The sequence below is a fragment of the Erpetoichthys calabaricus genome, chromosome 2 (genome assembly GCF_900747795.2).
Source record: "Erpetoichthys calabaricus chromosome 2, fErpCal1.3, whole genome shotgun sequence".
Taxonomy (NCBI): Eukaryota; Metazoa; Chordata; class Cladistia; order Polypteriformes; family Polypteridae; genus Erpetoichthys; species Erpetoichthys calabaricus.
The window spans coordinates 202898280-202918312 of NC_041395.2; the positions used below are offsets into that span (position 1 = coordinate 202898280).

The 20033-nt window shown below is 39.3% G+C and overlaps 1 protein-coding gene and 1 long non-coding RNA gene across 3 annotated transcripts in view; both read left to right on the top strand.

The window, feature by feature from the left end:
• The window catches only part of LOC127526546 (uncharacterized), a 77945-nt gene extending 67354 nt beyond the window's left edge, over positions 1-10591 (top strand). The window contains exon 3 of the long non-coding RNA XR_007934036.1: positions 10468-10591. This is a non-coding gene — a long non-coding RNA (uncharacterized LOC127526546). The remainder of the gene's footprint in view (positions 1-10467) is intronic.
• Positions 10592-10943: 352 nt separating this feature from the next.
• The window catches only part of tp63 (tumor protein p63), an 85378-nt gene continuing 76288 nt past the window's right edge, over positions 10944-20033 (top strand). For both annotated transcript variants that reach the window (XM_051922240.1, XM_051922241.1), the window contains exon 1: positions 10944-11073. In XM_051922240.1, coding sequence (XP_051778200.1) covers positions 11026-11073 — 48 coding nt within the window. In that variant the 5' untranslated portion in view covers positions 10944-11025. The remainder of the gene's footprint in view (positions 11074-20033) is intronic.

Below are 20033 nucleotides of genomic sequence, written 5' to 3' on the forward strand. Positions count from 1 at the left end.
TGCAGTGATTTGATTTGATGCATGAAATGAGTTGTGAAAAGTGTGGGCATTATATGACTGGAATCGCGTTTGGCTTTGGGGTTCATGGCAGGGAAGCATGATTTTGGGCATATGGTGTGTGAGATTTGCCCGGAATCCACCAGTCGGAAACCGCATCTTTATAAAAGTCACACATTTATTAAACATAAGTAAACACAGTCCCAAACAGCACACACAGTGCCCCAAGCACTAATCACCTCTATTACAGACTTCTCTCAATGTCCTTGGCCGCCTGTCTCCTACTGGGAGCTTTGTCCTACTCCCACTCCCGACTCTGGCTCCCCGATTGTCTGAAGGCAACGCCTTTTATTCCCGCCCGCATATGCTCCAGGTGGCTGGTGACGACCTTCTGGCAGTACTTCCTGGTGTGGCGGAAGTGCTGCCCTTTGCACCGGAAGCACTCCGGGCGTCCCTGGCAGGTTCATCTGCCATCTTGCCTGGTGTGGCGGAAGTGACCGTTCTCCGGGTCCCACAAGGCTTGAGGTGCCCCCTGGCGGTGGTCACAGGTCCTAACAAGGTAAATCTTTTTTCCCTCTTTTCCCGTAGTCCTTTTATAATCCAGGGTGGTTGCCCTCTCGTGTCCTGGAAGCTTTTAATGTCCACTTCCGGTCTTTCCAGGCATCCCAGCCAGGTAAGGACCCCAGCAATCTGCCACAGGTGGCACACACCTGTTGTATGGTGTAAAAGTGTCCAGGAAAGGCACTTTAACCTCTAATGTTCTTTTTGTATTGGTGGACAAGTTAATACTGGAAACGCCAATTTCCATACTTACCAGGGGTTAAAGTCATTCCACTCATGAGGTGTTTCTGCTGGGATTCACTTACATGTTGATCCACCTTTAGATTACTTCCCCTGAAACACACTTCAAAATACTCTAGCAAAAGCTAGGAATGCCTGCTCCTACACTTCAAAATACCCTAGGAAATGCCAGGAACGCCTACTCCTGTCAGGCTTTTGTATCCCTATGCCTACCTTTGAAAGGGCTACACAGTAACAGAAGCCAAGGGCTAATCACTATCCCTGACAGTACAATACCTAAATGGACACAGTTTGTTTTAACAATCACAGGTCATTGCTAAATGTCTGTAAACAACAGGACCACTTTAGCAAAGCAATACTCAAACTATTTCAATCATTAATTATGTTTATTTGAAGGAAGAACCAGGTGTAAATTTTACATACGAAAACATACATCCTGAACGATTCAAATCAGGGTCACATAGCAAGCTTCATTTTAGGTGGCTATGGCTTTGATTGTTGCAGCCTTTGGCTTCTTAAACCAGGCATGATGGCTTGGGAGCAAAGAGGTAGTCTGTAGGTGGCAAAGTCAGACCGAGTTGTCTTCTCTTTGGCAGTTATTTCTTTCTCTCCTCATAGACTTGACAGTGATGTCTTTCTATCAGTGCCTTTTTAGAATTCCTGTCTATTTTGCATACACCCCAGAATTTTATCTAGATCTAAAATTTGACAATCTTAGGGAACTATCTCATGAATATTAATAAGCTTATGAAGTCATTTCTACCTTCTTGCCCTTTCAGATACAGAACACTCCCCACATGAGTTGCGAGCCACAACATGAGTTGTTATCTAAATAATTAATAATAATACATTTTATTTATATACCGCCTTTCCCATGCTCAAGGCACTTCACAGAGAGAACGACAGGGTATACAGTATATAGCATTGTACTAAAAAGGATAAATAAATAAAGAAGATTGAGACAGTAAATTCAGAGAAAAAGCCTAACAGACAACATAATTGATGGCATAGCACACAAGCACACACACATACAGGTTATATGAGCATCTTGACATAGAGGTAAACTGAGAGAAGGGTAATAAAGTCAAGTAGAGCTAAAAGCCTTCCTGAACAGATGAGTTTTGAGTTGTTTTTTAAAAGAATTCATGGAGTCAGCTGACCTGATTACTTTTGGTAGGTCATTCCAGAGTCTGGGCGCTATACAGCTGAAGGCCCTGTCACCCATGCAGTGTAGATTAGTGTGGGGCACATTAAGATTTCCAGAATCAGAGGACCTTAGTGGTCAGACAGGCACATAGTGATGGAGAAGGTCACTGATGTAGTTTGGTGCAAGGTCATTTAAGACTTTGTAGGTTATTAGTAGGATTTTATATTTAATTCTATAAGACACAGGAAGCCAGTGAAGACGGAGCAGGATGGGTGTGATGTGCTCGCTGCTGCTGGTTTGAGTAAGGACTCTTGCAGCCGAGTTTTGAATAAGTTGGAGCTGTGATATAAGATTAGAAGGGGCACCTGCCAGCAGTGAGTTACAATAATCGATGCGGGATGTGATAAAAGCATGGACGAGTTTCTCAGCATTAGAAAAGGAGAGGAAGGAGCGAACACGGGATATGTTATGGAGGTGAAAGTAAGAAAGTTTCTTAATGTGATTTATGTGGGCGGAATATGAAAGGGAGGAATCAAAAATGACACCAAGATTCTTTGCAGTAGAGGCAGTTCTGATGAGATCACCGCCAAATGGACTGGGAAGGAGCTCATTTTATTAAGTTGCACTTTAGTCCCAATTTATAGGTGTTCAGATGCAATTTAATTTTAAAGAGTTCTGTTCCATCCAGGTATTAATTTCACTGAGGCAGGTTGTGAGCTGAGAAAGCTCTGATGAAGTTCCACTTTTAACATTGAAATAGAGTTGAGTATCGTCTGCATAAACATGATAACCCAGTCCATAGCTACGGATAATAAGGCCAAGGGGAAGCATGTAAATACAGAAGAGAAGAGGGCCAAGGACAGAGCCCTGAGGATCTCCTTGTGTGACTGGCGCTGAGCTAGATCTGCTGTTGCCAAGACTAACAAACTCTTGCCTATCAGTCAGATAGGATTTGAACCACTGGAGGGCAGTGCCAGAGATACCCAGCATGTTCTCCATTCTGGACAGTAGGATGTCATGTCTCACAGTGTCAAATGGGCACTGAGGTCTAATAGAATTAATATGCTGGTTTGTCCACAGTCTGCTGCCATAAGCAAATCATTGGTTACCCGTAGCAGAGCAGTTTCACAGCTGTGCTGTGCCCTGAAACCAGACTGAAAGGGTTCCATGAAATTATTAGAGGTTAAGTAATTGTTTAAGTTGGGAGGCTACAACACACTCAAGAACTTTTGACAGAAAAGGTAAGTGGGAGATAGGCAGAAAATTGATAAGATTGTCAGCATCAAGACCAGACTTTTTTAACATTGGGGTTACGGAAGCGATTTTAAAAGTAAGCGGCACAAACCCAGTGTCAAGGGATGAGTTTATTATTGTTGTAACAGTCGGGATTATGGCATGAAAGCAGGATTTATGTAGTGTGGTGGGGATGGGGTCCAGTACACAAGTAGTCGGCCTCATCTTACAAAGCAGGTTATTAACAAACGCAGATGTGACTGGTGAGAACTTAGAGAAGGAGTTGGGTGGAGTGGGAAAACAGGGAAAGATATAAACAGATGATGTATTTATGTTAGTTGAATTATTTAGATCTTTAATTTTGTTACGGAAAAGTGGAGGAATTTCTCATAGACTTCAGTAGAACAGGTAGTTGGGCCAGATGTGGGTTTGAGTAGTTTATTAACTACAGAAAACAAAACCCTTGGGTTGTCATGGCCACTTTCTATTATTCTGCCAAAATGGGTGTTCTTGGCAGCAGTTAGTGCTTCTCTGTAAGCTCTTTGGTGGTCAGAGAAAGCCTGGATGTGCATGGTGAGGCCAGTCTTACGTGACATTCTCTCAAGGTGTCGGCCAGCTGCTTTCATAGATCGCAATTTTGAGTTATACCAAGGAGCTGATCACTTAAAGGAAACCTCCTTATGTTTTAAAGGAGTTGTTTTATCTAATGCTGAATGAAGGGCTGAGTTATAGTGGTCAACAAGACTATTTAGTGTTGATGGAATAGGTAAAGAATTCTAAAATTAAAGTCCAGTAAATCGAATGATTGAGGTGTGTGTCTGATGGTCAGCAGCAACTGGTGTGATAGCAGGAATGCAATTGTACTATCAAGCTACTGCATCCCCACTCTGGAGCTGGTGAGTATTAATTTTAGACCATGTTGTCTTCCCTGGGAGTTAACTTCAGTCATTGTCACAGCGGAGTACATTCCACCTCAAGCAGACACAGACTTTGCACAGACGGAACTATATGAAACATTTAGTCACTACCAGAATGATAACCTGGATGCAGTCTACATTGTGGCTGGCAGTTTCAACAAGGCTTGTCTAATAAAGGTAATACCAACATTTTATCAACACATTACATATTATACAAGAGTGGACAAATCTCTTGACCATTGCTATACTTCTTTTACAGATGGCTATAAGGCAGAGACATTACCTCTATTTTTGAAAATCTGACCATGCCGTCATCTTTCTTATGCTCAGGTACAAATAAACGATAAGGCAGGAAGCTTCATTCATGTGTGAAGCACATTGTACAGACCAGTCAGAGGCCATTCTCCAGGATGTGTTGATTGTTGTTAACTAGGAAATGTTCAGACTCTGATGACGACATCATTGTGTTTTCAGAAGCTGTAACAAGTTATATTTGATTTCTCACAAATTAAATGGGGCTTACCCAAAACAAAAACTTTTGGTTAACAAAAACATTTGCCCTGCATTGAACGCTTGCACTGTTGCATACAACGCAGGACTTTTGTTCAGGAATATGGATGATTACAAAGCTACCTCATACAATCTACGGAAGGGCAGTGAAAGCTACTAAGTGACGATATGGGGAGAAACTGAAAGGGCAGTTTGAACAGTCTGATCCTAGGTGCATGACACCTCTCTGGCAGACAAGCTTAATAATTTCTAAGCAAGCTTTGATGTGAATGCTGTTAACAGCACATCTTAGGCAGGAGAACCACACAGTCAGGAAACATCACTTACTTTGTCAGATCATGATGTGTGGAGAACTTTTAAGAAAGTTACACCAGGAAGGCAGGTGGTCCAGACTGGATTCTGAGATGTGTTTTTAAGATCTGTGCTGATCAGTTTGCACCAGTGTTTACCAGGGCCAGATTAAGACGAAATTGAGCCTGATGCTGCAGCGCAAAAAAGGCCTTTTTTTTCTAGGCATTGGTGCATGTGCATTCGACACTCACCGTACATGCGCACTCAGACCGACCAAGGAGCCTTAATTGCTTGCGAAGCAACCAGCCAGCCTTTATTGAGCATGAATAATAATAACGACATAGTATCGTAACAATGCGAGATTAACATCAAACTACAGTGCATCTGGAAAGTATTCACAGCGCATCACTTTTTCCACATTTTGTTATGTTACAGCCTTATTCCAAAATGGATTAAATTCATTTTTTCCTCAGAATTCTACATACAACACCCCATAATGACAACGTGAACAAAGTTTACTTGAGGTTTTTGCAAATTTATTAAAAAAAAAAAAATTGAGAAAGCACATGTACATAAGTATTCACAGCCTTTGCCATGAAGCTCAAAATTGAGCTCAGGTGCATCCTGTTTCCCCTGATTATCCTTGAGATGTTTCTGCAGCTTAATTGGAGTCCACCTGTGGTAAATTCAGTTGGTTGGACATGATTTGGAAAGGCACACACCTGTCTATGTCAGGGCACAAACCAAGCATGAAGTCAAAGGAATTGTCTGTAGACCTCCGAGACAGTATTGCCTCGAGGCACAAATCTGGGGAAGGTTACAGAAAAATTTCTGCTGCTTTGAAGGTCCCAATGAGCACAGTGGCCTCCATCATCCGTAAGTGGAAGAAGTTCGGAACCACCACTAGCTGGCCGGCCATCTAAACTGAGCGATCGGGGGAGAAAGGCCTTAGTCAGGGAGGTGACCAAGAACCCGATGGTCACTCTGTCAGAGCTCCAAAGGTCCTCTGTGGAGAGAGGAGAACCTTCCAGAAGGACAACCATCTCTGCAGCAATCCACCAATCAGGCCTGTTTGGTAGAGTGGCCAGACGGAAGCCACTCCTTAGTAAAAGGCACATGGCAGCCTGCCTGGAGTTTGCCAAAAGGCACCTGAGGGACTCTCAGACCATGAGAAAGAAAATTCTCTGGTCTGATGAGACAAAGATTGAACTCTTTGGTGTGAATACCAGGTTTGGAGGAAACCTGGCACCATCCCTACAGTGAAGCATGGTGGTGGCAGCATCATACTGTGGGGATGTTTTTCAGTGGCAGGAACTGGGAGACTAGTCAGGATAAAGGGAAAGATGACTGCAGCAATGTACATAGACATTCTGAATGAAAACCTACTCCAGAGTGCTCTTGACCTCAGACTGGGGCGACGGTTCATCTTTCAGCAGGACAACGACCCTAAGCACACAGCCAAGATATCAAAGGAGTGGCTTCAGGACAACTCTGTGAATGTCCTTGAGTGGCCCAGCCAGAGCCCAGACTTGAATCCGATTGAACATCTCTGAAGAGATCTTAAAATGGCTGTGCACCAACGCTTCCCATCCAACCTGATGGAGCTTGAGAGGTGCTGCAAAGAGGAATGGGTGAAACTGGCCAAGGATAGGTGTGCCAAGCTTGTGGCATCATATTCAAAAAGACTTGAGGCTGTAATTGCTGCCAAAGGTGCATCGACAAAGTATTGAGCAAAGGCTGTGAATACTTATGTACATGTGATTTCTCAGTTTTTTTATTTTTAATAAATTTGCAAAAACCTCAAGTAATCTTTTTTCACATTGTCATTATGGGGTGTTGTGTGCAGAATTCTGAGGAAAAAAATGAATTTAATCCATTTTGGAATAAGGCTGTAACAAAACAAAAGGTGGAAAAAGTGATGCGCTGTGAATACTTTCTGGATGCACTGTATGTAACATCAATATTCAATAGCAATTGTCTGAAAAGTGCACTTAATGCAGAAAAGGCTAAAAATTTATTACGTGGCACTTACCGAACAATAATAAAGTGGCAAGAATCCCCAAGATATTGCGAAAAACTTAGCTAAATTACTAAATAGACTGTTTAATGTAAAATTGATAGCATTTACTTGAAATCTTCAGTTAACAATACACACAACAACGTTATAGTTACGTCACAGCGCAAAGAACAATATTAACTGTATAATAAGTAATGCTGTGTCTAGGCATCTGAAAGTCGGAGTTCAAATTTCATTCTTAGAATTATTTTGAGATTAATATAGCAAAGGAAAACTATTCAGCTTCCAGAAAATTCTTGTCTGTTTTCATCTGGGCCTATTTCAGGAATGGGCATAATGCTGCAGCATCAATAGCACCCACCTTAATCCGGCCATGGTGTTTACCATTGTCTCTGTCACACCCAGCCTGCCTGAATGACTATTGTCTTGTTGCACTAACACTCATAGCAATGAAGTGCCTCGAGAGGCTAGTCAAAAATCACACATACTCCTGTCTGCCAAAAGAACTGGATCCATTACAGTTCACATAGAACCACAGAGGTTGCCATGAGTTTAATTTTTCTTACAGCATTAGCCCACATAGACAGCAAAAGAGGGATGTATGAATTATTATATTTATAGACTATAGCTCTGCATTGAACACAATAAACCCCACGAAGCGCCTTACCAAGCTTAGGGACAGCTGAGCTCTTCATTGTTCAGCTGGATTTTTAACTTCTGACAGGCAGGCCCTAGGTAGTTAGAGTTGGTGGTCACACCTCATCATCCCTCGCTCTCAACATAGGTGCTCCACGGACCTGTGTCCTAAGTCTACTGCTTTACTTCCTCTACACATATGACTGCACAGCAGTACATTACTGTAACAGCATTGTCAAGCTTGCTGATGACACAGTTGTGGTGGGCCTGATATGTAACTACAATGAGCAGGCTTCTAGCACACTGCTGTCAGGCCCATAGTCTTCTTGTGAATGTCAGCAAGACAAAGGAGCTGATTGTGGACTTTTGGAGGTAACAGCAGAGGCACTAACACCTCCTCAGTCTTAACAGCACTCAAGGAGAAAGTGTGGACAGTTTCAGATACTTCTGTGTCCAGCATCACAGAGGATCTGACCTGCTGCAAGCACATTGACAACTTCTTTGACCTCCCAGATTCTAAAGAACTTGTACTGTATATGTCCACCATTGAAAACATTGTGACGGAAATTATCACTGCCTGGTTTGGGAACAGCACACAGCAAGACACTAATACTCTGCAGAGAGTTGTGCAGTTAGCTGAATGCATCACAGAGTGTGTACTCACTAACCTCTAGGATATCTACACTAAGTGACATCAAGGAAGGGCAAGCAAAATTACATGTGACACTAGCCATCTCAGCAACAGCCTGTTTTCTGTTCTGCAGTCCAGTAAACACTACTGCTGCCTAATGGCCAGTTCATAGAGACTGAGGAGGAGTTTCTTCTCCACAATTTATCTGCATATTAAATAAGTCAGCTGTCTAAAAATGCAAAATGCCATATTTTTAACCCTTTCACATTAAGTTATTTATTGAAGTAATCTATTTAGTTATTAGTATTATTATTTATTATTATTACAAAGGGCAATCAAACTAAAGTTAGGAAATGGGATTCATCAGAAAATGGAACGAACCTTAACACAACTGATAATATCATTTCTCAGTGTAGTCTCCACCCTTCTCAGTTCACTTGCCCCACCTGCTTGGAAGTGCCTGGATTCCAACAGAATAAAAGGTTTTGTCTTTTCCTCGTAATCACTTGTGCACCTTAGTTATTGCCGCACACTACACATCCTCCTTATTCACCAGATTTGGCACTGTGTGATTTCCACCTTTTTGGACTGCTAAAAAAACATCTGGGTGGTTGTCGATTCAAGAAAGAACAATGTGAAGAAAGTGGTGCATGAGTGGTTGCAAGATCAATGCAAAACCTTTTATTCTGCTGGAATCCAGACAGGTGGGGCAAGTGCATTGAGAAGGGTGGAGACTACATTGAGAAATGACATTATCAGTTTTGTTTGTCCCTTTATATTTGTCTCAAGGCATAGTCATAGGATTTGAGCAACTAAGCATTTCACTGCATATTATACGTTATGTATAATTTGTATGTGACAAACAAAATTTAATTTGATTTGACCTTGTGCTCTTTGTTCTTTCCATCTTTGACATGCTGGAGAGTCCAATGAACGTTCATCAACTCCTTCCATTTCTTCGATGAGCTGGAGACTGCATGGAATGAACAAACACCCATACAAAATTCTTCCTGCCACTCTTTGACAAGCAGGAGACTCTAGGGGGTACTCCCACCTGGGTCTTTGACAAACTGGAAACTCCATGTGGGACACCATTATCCATGCTGCAGAATTCAAAAGGAAAACAGTGAAGTGTGACATGACAGGGAGGCGCTCATTTTTGCGGCACAACAGGAAGGGCATGTGCTTGTGTGTACAGAAGGAAGGCACATGATTTTGTGGCACACCAGGGAGAATGGAGGAAAATGGGGAGGGATGGGAGTGTAGTATATGTTGTTTTGTTCTGTACCAGATCGGTACTGATATTGTGGTCTGAAAGCTGGTATCAATACCAAAGTCAAAGTTTCAGTAACTTTTCAACACTACTTCATACTGAACGGAGAAGATTTTACTATTACTGTGTTTGGGAAGGTTTGTGTGGTATATACATTTGGAATTGTTTACTGTTAGTGTACACTGTTCAGAAACATTTTGAAATGATTTGTTGTGTAAGAGCACCATGAAGTTGTCACTTGTAGGTGTGGACTCACCTGACCTCTGATAACTGACTAAAGAATGTACAGTGCTGCAGACAATTTGAAATTATTTGAAATCCAAATCTGAAATTTTGTATTACTGATTTTATTAATAATAACCGTATCATAAGTACTCGTAGTTTCTAAGTTTGTTGCTATTTGCAAGCATTGATAGGAGTTGCAGATTAAAATGTCTTATGCAGTTATTTATCTTTTACCTTCAGGTTAAAGAAAACAGGTTCATGTCCACTTTCTAAATAACAGATAATGCTAACATGCTGTGCTTTTTGCTCTCCTATTTATATTTGGTCTTCTGTCTGCTTGCTAAACTATATTCACTTGATCCTCTTCTTTTTCTGCCTCCTTGGTGGTGATCATTCAAGAGATTCAAGATCATTCCAGTCTGCTGTCTGATTATTATGTGTCCACTGGTACAATCCTTGCTCTTGCTCTTCCATTCTTGTTCTTTTTTTGTCAGTGTTTCACATGCTGTAGATTAGTGTTATGGACCTCTTTTACCTTCATTTTATGCTATAATCCAGTGCTGCTCCACTCCTTAATGTTTTGCACTGGGTGTAAAACAGGAATGGGATATGGATAGTTATACTTCACTACTTCCAGTGAAAGAAACAAAATTTACATTTTTGCATATATTGGAGTATAGATCATCCAGCTACAGTATTTACAGTATTATTTAAAATTTAGATAGGGTGATTTTTATGTATGCTTTTTATTGTACACTTTTACATTTTTATTTGCTTGTTCATCTTCAGGTTTATAGATCAGTCTTCCCGCTGTCGTGGGCAGAAACCCTGTTTTCATTCCACTATGTCCCAATCCTCTCAAACTAGTGAACTATTGAGCCAGGATGTACTTAACCAGTTACTGGAAATGCTTTGACCAGGTAAGTAAACTAACTACTGTTGATTCACTCATATTACAGGATAAGTGATAAGTTTATATTTTCAAAATTTTATTATCTGTCAATCCCTCATTAGATATCTAAATATATATTCAGTCTGTTAAGTGATGAATGTTTTCTTCCTATTTTCAGTTAATGATTGTATATGTAATATAGTAATTCAACCGTAATTACTGGCAGTGTCAAAAGTTTAAATAACATTTTCTTAGTTTCTTTCCTTTGCAAGGCTAGTAGTTATGTAAACATATTTCAAGTTAATTTAATTACCATAAGTTAATTAATTCTGCATTCCTAAAAAGTAGTTTGCTTTTTTTCTTCAAGGTCTTCATTTCATTCAGTGCAACCAATAGAGCTCAACTTTACAGAGGAATCGAGAAGAAATGCATCAGGGAACACAATTCAAATAAGCATGGACTATATCACAATGCAAGAAAGGGAAGGAAATGATTTACTTTTGGTAAGCATGCCAACATTAAGTGATACATATCAAACTTTGAAAGAATTAAAATGATAGTTTTACCAATGCTAAATTAATCAGTAATGAATGAAGTGTGGTTAGGTTAAACATTTTTGATGGGGGTGTTTTCAGATACAAGTACATTTTTCTTTCATCACCTTGACACCATATTTGCTCAATTGAGCTCAGGAGAATTCTTCTGAATTGAGTTTCTTGTTGATGGTCTTTGATAACATTTCAGATTACAAGATAGCCGAAAGCTGAACTAAGTCTGAGACATGCATTTTATGACAATATTCAAGTGTGAACAATAGGGGGGTATTTTTGTAGCATCTACATTCCCAAAATAGTAACAAAAACACCAAAGTATATAATAAACCTGTTTTTTATTATACACAGGGGAGTGATGAACCTAGCAAAAGATACAAAATACCATCAAAATGAAAGTCTTTTGCCTGCCTTAAGTACACCTCGACAGGTCCTTTTCTCTTTGGTGGGGTAGACTTGTGAAAGTTTGTTTACCCAGCATCTACTGTATCTCTCTCTTTCCTAAGTTTTGGCCTCTGTCCCTCCAACAAGTCGAATGCTTTGACTTAAGCATCCTGTCCACTTCATACTAAAATGAAGTAGCTTTTTAACTCCTTCCCAGGGGTAATTGCTCTGAGTAATCCCTTTAAATACTTCACTGCAAGTGCCTAATTCATTTTTTATGTCGCAGCATTGCTGAGCCCCTGCTTTTGTCCCATACCTCTGGAGAATACCGCTACCATGCACTGTATTGTTTGTGTTAGAACCTCTAATATGTAAATTTTAATTGTTAAAGAATTTATGTATGGTATTAACAGAGAACAAGTATAAGATATTACATACAGAATAATCAGGAACATATAAACCAAGTCCAAACAACCATTTCAACAATAAAAATGAAAAAGTTTCAGTACAATAAATTATGGTGCCTAATTAAAGTAAAAGTCCGAAAAACCGTGTGCTTTACTATTGTTAAAGAAAACATCTCAAACCACTTTTTAATAGGATACTCATTTTATAAATCAAACTTCTATTAATATGTGTGCTGTGTGAAGTTGATAGACAATCTCATGATGCTTTGTAATGTTTTGGTGGTCAGCAGCCATTCTGAAGTTTTATTTACTTTGAATTCCCATTCTTTACCATCTGTTCTTCCTTTTTGAAAAACACAAGGACTTTGCTTTTAGTGTATGAACTTATTTTTTGTTCAGGAAATGACAAAATGAACTTTTTTCTCTCACTCCTACATAAATACACATTGTTATTATTGTGATTGGTAAGGCCGTCTATTCCACACATAAATTGGATTCGAGCAGTAGTAGCAACAGGAACTTAACTGAAGGCTATCAGGTGATCTGAGTATAATATGGTTGGATACACATTATTTAGATAAGTTTTTATGTATGAACAAGTTAGCCTGTCAGAAGCCACAAGGGTTATTAATAAAATGCAAACGGATTTGTCATATAATCTTAACATAGTATTTTTCAGAAATGCATGATGGGAAAATTAGCAAAGCCAAGAAGCTAGCAAAGCACAGCTCGAACATTAAGCCCCATTAGGGTAACATTTTAGGTAAAGAGCGAAAGACAGCCATCCCTAACCACCCAGGCTCATTTACTGCTCCAGAGCATACCATTCTGCAGTAAATGAGCCTGATAAACTAACTGATCACTGGCACTCTAAAATTCTGAAGAGTAATGTTGAAGAATGAGATCAGAGAGCTGGAGATAGTTTTGCAGCTATTGGGTCTAGACAAAACAGCCTATGTTAGATGAAAGATAGCTGGAGAGATGACAGGTCCAGTAAAAGAAAAATTTGGAGGAGGGAAGGGATGTTACAGTAAAGAGAAGAGAGAAAATTACAAATAGAATTCCAAAAAGCTGGAGTCCTCGATGCTTGCCTGACAAAAAAGGACAACAGGGATCTACTGACAAACACATTTCAAAACACTTTTTGAGACTAGGTTAAGTACAGTAAACAATCACAAAGTGAATGCTTTAAAGATTTGTTGAAGATAAATTTCATTTCGGTTGTGGATGGGGGGGGGGGGTTCAATATTAAGAAAAGTCACACTATTTAACAGAGAAAATTGATAAAGGGTGATAAGCAGCCTTGCATAAATGAGCATAAGGAGATGCCACTGATCTCAAAGGTAAAGGCAGAGATTTAAAGGAAATTGTAAAATGGATGGGAGGGAAGGAATTGAAGATGGAGAAACATTGCAAATTTTATGAAGTAAGAACATGTATGCATGTCGTAACATTCAAGTATGTTCAGTATCTGAATGTGTTCCTCTCATGTCCAGAGCAAGGGCGCTACTCAGCCTTCTCCTCAGAACTCTTGTAACACAGACTCCATTCACCGAGATATTTAAGAGGTGTGAGACAATGTTGTCTGATCAACCTGATGCAAGCTCTCTTGAGCGTATTTTCAAGGACTCCAACAGCGTCAATGTTAACTCATTCCTCTGTCTTGGGGTCTTTAATCAGATCTTCTCCTTCTACAGACATCAATATAATAACCCAAGAGTGCGAGAGACAAGGAAATGAAATCAGCGTTTAATGCCAGACTAATGGTGAGAGTCCCATAAAAGGATCATTGGCTTCTACAATGGCTGCTTCTGCCACGTCATTCAAATCTTCTGTAGTGACATGTGCTCTCAGTTGCTTCATCTCTTTGGCCTCTCATGTACACTGCCTCACTCCGCTCACCCGGGGTCAGAGGCAACACTTCTACCAGACTTATCCTCGGCTCCGTGAGCTGATCCAAGGCCTGTGTCTACAACCAAGATTCACTGGCAGCTACACACCATGGTCAGTTGGCTTCAGCAGCTGGAGACATGTAGTCAAAGTAATCTCTTAGGCACTGTGAGCACTAGGCACTTTGTGCTCCCTGCCTCTGTCCAAGCTGTTAGGGGCCACTTAATTGACCAGCTTTTCCAAGTGTCCCTGCCCCCTCTGACATATGTGCAGCCCCCTAAGGAACGTGTCCATTTCAGGTCCTGACGCAGGGGCAGTGCAGTATGTTTTTCAACACCATTTTACAATATCATATGGTGAAAATTGCTTTCATAGACAGCAGATTCCAATCAATAAATTATCAGAGGTATGACAAAAGTGGGAGAGATATCTAAGAAAATGCAGGAAAATAAAATGAAGTGGTACAGACATGTGATTAAGAGAGACAATGAATATGTGGGCAAAAGAATGATGGGAATGGAAATACATGGGAAGAGAAAGCGAGGGAGGCCAAAGCAGAGGTAGATAAATAAAGTAAAAGAAGATCTGAAGGAAAAGTTTTTATCTGTAATTAAACTTAGTTCAAAATTCTTAAAAAAAAACTTTTTTCAAAGAAGTACACAATACTTATTTAAAATATGTGCTGAAGTCTCAAGCTAATATGGTTGACTGAATCTGAACTTGATAGATAACAGATCATTGTGGCATTGTGCCAGAAAAATTCTGAATCATTAAAATCTTTAGATAGAGCAGCCATGAGTTTGTTTTTAGTGTAATGGAAATAATGAGTACTGTATACAGTGCATCCGGAAAGTAATTACAGCGCATCACTTTTTCCACATTTTGTTATGTTACAGCCTTATTCCAAAATGGATTAAATTCATTTTTTTCCTCAGAATTCTACACACAACACCCCATAATGACAACGTGAAAAACGTTTACTTGAGGTTTTTGCAAATTTATTAAAAATAAAAAAATTGAGAAAGCACATGTACATAAGTATTCACAGCCTTTGCCATGAAGCTCAAAATTGAGCTCAGGTGCATCCTGTTTCTTCTGGTCATCCTTGAGATGTTTCTGCAGCTTCATTGGAGTCCACCTGTGGTAAATTCAGTTGATTGGACATGATTTGGAAAGGCACTATAAGGTCCCACAGTTGACAGTTCATGTCAGAGCACAAACCAAGCATGAAGTCAAAGGAATTGTCTGTAGACATCCGAGACAGGATTGTCTCTAGGCACAAATCTGGGGAAGGTTACAGAAACATTTCTGCTGCTTTGAAGGTCCCAATGAGCACAGTGGCCTCCATCATCCGTTAGTGGAAGAAGTTCGAAACCACCAGGACTCTTCCTAGAGCTGGCCAGCCATCTAAACTGAGCGATCGGGGGAGAAGGGCCTCTGTGGAGAGAGGAGAACCTTCCAGAAGGACAACCATCTCTGCAGCAATCCACCAATCAGGCCTGTATAGTAGAGTGGCCAGACGGAAGCCACTCCTTAGTAAAAGGCACATGGCAGCCCGCCTGGAGTTTGCCAAAAGGCACCTGAAGGACTCTCAGACCATGAGAAATAAAATTCTCTGGTCTGATGAGACAAAGATTGAACTCTTTGGTGTGAATGCCAGGCGTCATGTTTGGAGGAAACCTGGCACCATCCCTACAGTGAAGCATGGTGGTGGTAGCATCATACTGTGGGGATATTTTCCAGCGGCAGGAACTGGGAGACTAGTCAGGATAAAGGGAAAATGACTGCAGCAATGTACAGAGACATTCTGGATGAAAACCTGCTCCAGAGCGCTCTTGACCTAGAGCACTCTTGACCTCAGACTGGGGCGACGGTTCATCTTTCAGCAGGACAACGACCCTAAGCACACAGCCAAGATATCAAAGGAGTGGCTTCAGGACAACTCTGTGAATGTCCTTGAGTGGCCCAGCCAGAGCCCAGACTTGGATCCGATTGAATATCTCTGGAGAGATCTTAAAATGGCTGTGCACCGACGCTTCCCATCCAACTTGATGGAGCTTGAGAGGTGCTGCAAAGAGGAATGGGCGAAACTGGCCAAGGATAGGTGTGCCAAGCTTGTGGCATCATATTCAAAAAGACTTGAGGCTGTAATTGCTGCCAAAAGTGCATTGACAAAGTATTGAGCAAAGGCTGTGAATACTTATGTACATGTGATTTCTCAGTTTTTTTATATTTAATAAATTTGCAAAAACCTCAAGTAAACTTTTTTCACATTGTCATTATGGGGTGTTGTGTGCAGAATTCTGAGGAAAAAAAATGAATTTAATTCATTTTGGAATAATGCTGTAACATAACAAAATGTGGAAAAAGTGATGTGCTGTGAATACTTTCTGGATGCACTGTATGTTAGTCACTTCAACTAGTGTGAATGAGCCATCTTTCTTACATTTCTACATAAGTTGATTTATTTTTTACTTTTATGGATATGAATATCATTTTACTTACTTCAGTTTGTAGGAGTTGGAGTAGTGAACTGCTTTGTCTAAGCTTTTTTGCAAGATGCTGCAAAGCCGCATAGACAAGCACAGGATGGGACAATTTCAGAAGCCAAACTATTAGCACATAACAAACATTTTCCTTCATTCTGGTATAGTAACTGATAGCAGAGAACATGTCTGCAAGTGTTTCCCTGTTTTGCCGCCAGGAGCACATGTCAAACGAGTAAGAAAAAAACATATACAAGTTGAAGTAACTTCTCTCTAGGTAAATTTAAACAGTAAACTAATTCATACTCAATGTATAACATAATGTTTGTCTGTTTTAAGATAGACAAGTTAACAAATTTGCCAATACTTTTCAAGTGGAGATTTTGAAAATTCAAAAATGTGTGCAAAGTATTATATTAGAGAAAAAAAAGAACTTTGTTGAGAAATTTTCTGTAAAATTAAGTGTGCCAAACTTCAACAAAATTGCTCCGTTATGAGCCAAGTGTTTCAGATATAGCTTATTGTAGTAGGCACTTTTCACATTAAATGTGAACGCACCTAAAAATGGACCTTGCCGTATTTGTACTGTAGCAGCGCTACGGGATAAAGGACCACATATCTCAGCTGCCTCAATGGTGTTGCTGTATTGGACAACAGTGGAGGAAATGGGGGCCGCTGGGAAGAAGGCGGAACCTTCAAATGGAAGAACCAGCAAGTTGAGGGGACTGTGTTTGTCTGTCTATTCTGTTGCTGTTCTTATCTGTTTGGACTACCCATGGTTCATCGTGGAGTACTGTTCCTGTTTGGATATATGGTCTATCTCGTGCCCACCTGTTCATGTGAGTTGTAGCTTGGAAAGGTCTTCATCTAAGGGAGTGCTCCCCAATTACCTCTTCCTACACTGCCACAGGAAACAGGTAGGACAAACCCTATATTCCTTTCAGCAAACTGTTCACAGGATTTTGCACACTCCAATCATCATCTGTTGCCACTACATTTGGAGTTTGTCGTGCTTATCATTTATTATGGATTTTTTTATATTTGTGACCACCTGCTGGGAATTCGGGGGAAGGATTCTTTGGGTGGTTATTTAGTTATATTTTACCTTCTATTTTTTATTTAATATACCATTTTATTATTGATTTTGTCTTTTGTGTATCTGTTTCTTTATGAGTGAGTTTGTGTGAGTCAGGCCAAGGCTAGTTCCTGGTGTACCCACCCAAAAAATAAATAATTCACTATCCCTATGATGATGTGAATCGTAGCTGCACAGTGATCACTATGAGTACATAAAGGAAAAAAAGAGGATGAAATCCCAGACTTTGACCTCACAGACTAGAGCCTGGCATTTTTAAAAAATGTTACTTAGAGACAATATGTCTTGACTAGCCGAGGGAGGAAGGGAACTGGGACAACTACCTATACATAAAGCATGGTTGTTATAAATGGTTGTTAAAGATGGCAAATAATCTGTACGTTTTTCAGCCTTACTCCATAAAAGTCAACATAAGAAAGTTAAATGTCTCAAGTTTGTAACACAGATTTTATTTTTAACAGAGAGTATCAAAGAAGCTAGTAATAAGTTACTATGTAATTTAATACTTTCGGGATTGTCAAACCTTGGAGTGGTCATATTCTTCAAAAGATAAAAAAATAGAGATTAAAGGGTCATGTTGGGCTGATTGGTCTATTTTTGCCAAAACTGTTAATATACAATTAAAACCACTGCAACTTTTTTTTTATTTTTTGGCTTGGAATTATATTCTTGCTTGTTTAGTTTGTATAGAGAATGCCTGCTGATTAGGTACAACTATATGTAAGAATTATTAGGTTAAATGTTGATAGTTTTTATTATTATTGTGAAATGCAAAATTAGTGTATAAACATGGACACATGTGTGGCAAGCTATCTTAGTGTTGTTGTGTAAAAACAAGTTGCCTTTTATAATAAATCATAAAACTAAAGGACAAAGCATATTCAGTGCTTCTCATACTTCACTACAAAAAAGATCTTTTGTCATGATTTGTGCAACACAAAAGACACAAAGACAAAAGTGGGTACAGCTCTCCAAATATCCTAAACCCAAATATCCTAAAATGTAGTGTCAGACCCAAAAGAAGGTTTCATCTTAGACAGTAAGACAAGACATTCGGAAGGCAGGTTTCAAGACCTGCTCAAATGCAAAAAAGGGGTCCAGGTTTTAAAGTTAAAAATATAGTTTAAATGTTCCAAATCTACTTAAAAGCCATTTAAATGAAGAGCTTATTTATACAGTATTAAGAAAAAAAAAGCATAAAAGAGCATTCAAGGAAAAAGATAATAAAGGGGTATGTCAGAAAAGGCAACCCAAGAGGGCTAACAAAAATCAGTCTGTATTCCAGAATCAAAAACCATAAAGACAGAAGAAACAAATTCAATGAACGAAAAATACAATAATATTACTCACAGGTACAAAACTCAAAACAACTCTCAATGAACCACTGAGTGACTCATTTCCTCCATCTGAATTTAAAGTCAGAGGGGGCTCCACCTTTATCATATGCAAGAAGAGCTAACCTTCAGAAAATGATTATGCTGTTTAAAGCATGGGAAAACTGCTATATAAATTAAACATAATAATTATTATTATTACTACTATTATTATTATAGGCTATTGAATCAGTGCTGCAGGTATTTGGGGTTTCTCTTGGCATCACCTGCAAGATGACAAACCACTGGAACTGTTTGCAACCCTAATACTGCAATGGAAAAGTTTTCCTGAGAAGTAAACATACAACACATTGAAAGAAGCATGGTTTTTTTTCCTCAAATGAAAAGAAGTATTTTATGTAAGCAATGGACTATATAAATTTGAAGCTTCAGACTTTATTGGCAACATAAAAGAAATAAGGAAGATGAGATTTGATTTTGTTATTTTAATCTCTTGATAAGAGAAAAGTCATTTTTGAATTTTTGCTTATGAAATCATTTGTTCAGGGCACTATGAAAAGTGTTTAAAATCAAGTCCAAAAGTATGTGTCTTTAGTCTGCTGGATTGTTTGTTACCTTGACACCAATGCAATACAGGAGAATAGTACTGATTGGTGTCTACTAATGACACTCTGCTAGCTTATACTTTTTGAGTAATTAACGTAATGAAAAAATTCTAGAGTACTGATATAAGTAAAAATTAATAAATCAGTACTTTGAAATTATAATACAGGTTTTTATATTTTGATCGCAGTACAACACAAATAAATCTTGTGAATCATTTATATTTAATGTCATTATGGATCTTTTTTTTCACTTTTTTCCAGTTTAACGTAAGTATTCATTTTTTACATTTGGCTTATGACATTACTGCCAGTCAGCAAAAATTAGGGCTGGGGGACACAAATGGGATTTCTATATAAATAGATTTTGATTTGTCTTGCAGAGGAACTGAGTTTTTTTTTTTTAATAAAATGTTTATTATATGTTGTTCATGTGGATTGTTGCATACTAATAAATGTTTTAATGCATTGTCTGTCTATCATTTTATTTTATTTTCTCCAACAATCAGGAAGTACTCAGTTGACTTGCAGTGTTAATTGTGTAGTCTTGTTTTCAGCACCCATTAGGTTTCTCAGCCCTGATTTGTGTTGTTTTCTTTTCTTCTGCATTGATACAATTCTGTGGTATGCATTATGTGCCTGACTATAGAACAGTGGTTCTCAACCCTTTCATGAATGCGCACCACCAAAACTGAGCAATTTCAGTACCATCA